The following is a 2,150-nucleotide window of genomic DNA, read 5'->3' on the forward strand; positions in this document are numbered from 1 at the left end:
ATGCTCCGCTGGGCGGTGCACCTGAAAGGGGCTCCGAAGCAGCGTCAGATCCATGTCGCGGTAGCAGCCGGACACCAGCTCTTCTCGTTCGGAGGACACAGCGACCTTGGGGACTTCCAGATGGGCGTGCACGTCTTCAACACAGTGTCTCTGCGCTGGAGCAAGTTGCCTGCGGCGATGGACGAGAGAGGAGAGCGACCCAGCGAGGTCCCTTTCATGCGGGTTGGCCACACGGCCGTGCTGATAGAAGACACTGTCTACATCTGGGGGGGTTGGCCCTACTGCCCCGCCATCTACGCCTTCCATGTGGACACCCGCACGTGGTTCAGACCCGAAGCCAGCGTTTCCGGAACCGTCCCGGACGCGAGGTGCGGCCACTCGGCCTGCACCTTGAGGGCGGCCATGTATGTCCACGGAGGCTACACCGCCCTGAAGGGACCCGCCAACGACATTCACGTGCTGGACAGCGGCACCATGGTCTGGTCCGAGATCGACACTGGAGGCGTGCCGGCGACCGCCTCGGAGCTCCACACCGCCACCATCATCGGGACCAGCATGTTTGTGTTCGGGGGATGGGGGGGCTGGCTGAACCAGTGGGACGACTGCAGCAACGTCCGGGTGTTCGACACCGAGACCCACTGGCTGAGTACGCCGTGGTCCGCGCAGCGCCAACGGCCTAGGAGACGCGTGGGCCACGTGGCATTCGCCTACGGCGGCGAGCTGTACGTGTTCGGCGGCCGCAACCTGAGCCGGACTTTCAACGACATGTGGAAGTACACCCCGGAGACCTTCTCCTGGCGGAGGGTCAAACCCAAGGGCAGGGACCCCTGCAGGATGCACACGATGTGCTGCTGCATCCTGGGAGATCGCGTTGTGCTCTTTGGCGGATACAAGGCGAGCAACTTGGCGCCCAGCGACCTCTACATCCTGGACCTCAGTCCCAGTCTGAGCACGCTGTGCAAGCGAGCGGTCCTCCGCTACGGCCTGAAGCAGGCCGAACTCCCGTACGACCTGAGGTGGGAACTGGCGGCCATGACGTCAAAGAAGCCGGCGCGAGCGCGGAGAAAAAAGACAAAGCAGGGAGCTCACTGAGGCAACATATCTGTAGGAGTCGTAGCGAGAAGTGTGTTGTGATGGAAAATGGACAATGGCGGAATATTGTTGGATCTTGGCGTGGCCTGTATGGGGCATTGCATAGAGATCCCAGAATAGCAGGGACTTTTCTTTTGTTTTAACGGTATACGGCAGTGGTGGAAAGAAACTAATTACATTTACCGTATCAGGCACAATTTGCTGGGACGGTGCATACGCATCAAAAGTGGCGGGACGGCTGGGACGGTGCATACGAGTCCCGGGCGAAACTATTACTTGCGCGCTCTGCTTGCGCAAGTAATTACATTGAGAAATAAAAACTAGACTAAAATGTCAGTGAGGGACTAGTGGAGAAGAGATCCAGGAGACAAAAGACAAGCCACCGTCTCTATTTTTATGTCCGTCTGACTTCACCTGCTTTAGGCTATATTTGGAATGGGTTTGTGGCCACAGCTTGAGATCCCGCTATAGAATTGATGCTTAATTGGTCTCATCAATCATTCCCTCTATTAGTCATGCATAATTATAATTAAAGGGATATTACAGCTCCAGAGCCTAAAAAGGGAAAACCACACACAAGGTCATGCATACAGAATACAGCAGAAGACAAGCAGGAGCCTGGATGGCTGACCACCGTGGTGGCCAGCCCAACTGAACACCATCCTTACATTGATTCAGAATATATAGGTACAGTACATGCACAAAGCTGGATGCCAACGATGTACCTCTGCCCCAAATATTCCTCAACGGCCTGTTATAGCGCCACCATGAGGCCGATTTAGGCAAAACACATTTCTGTAGATAACTCGTACACATTTTATCCATACATCACAAAATCTCCATAGTCATGTGATCAACACAGATCTGCACAATTTCCCATCTTCCATCCTGATTGGCTAACATTGGTTTCCAAAGTTCACTGTTTCGAACAAAATGCCACAAATCACAAACAGAGTGTCCAATTTCCATGAAATTATACACGCACATTTCCACTAGGCCGAGGACGTCATGCCTCAGCCTCACGGTGGCGCTATAACAGGCCAATTCCTGTTTTTACC

At 54.4% G+C, this 2,150-nt stretch overlaps 1 protein-coding gene across 1 annotated transcript; it reads left to right on the plus strand.

Annotated features, from left to right (window-relative positions):
• Positions 1 to 1,092, plus strand: LOC308312410 (kelch domain-containing protein 3-like; the record flags this gene model as incomplete). Its single annotated transcript, XM_080759016.1, has 1 exon — positions 1 to 1,092. The coding sequence occupies one exon, from the start codon at positions 1 to 3 to the stop codon at positions 1,090 to 1,092; it is 1,092 nt and encodes a 363-aa protein (XP_080615142.1).
• Positions 1,093 to 2,150: the final 1,058 nt, after the last annotated feature.

This window comes from Protomyctophum bolini (genome assembly GCF_963924005.1).
Source record: "Protomyctophum bolini genome assembly, chromosome: 3".
Taxonomy (NCBI): Eukaryota; Metazoa; Chordata; class Actinopteri; order Myctophiformes; family Myctophidae; genus Protomyctophum; species Protomyctophum bolini.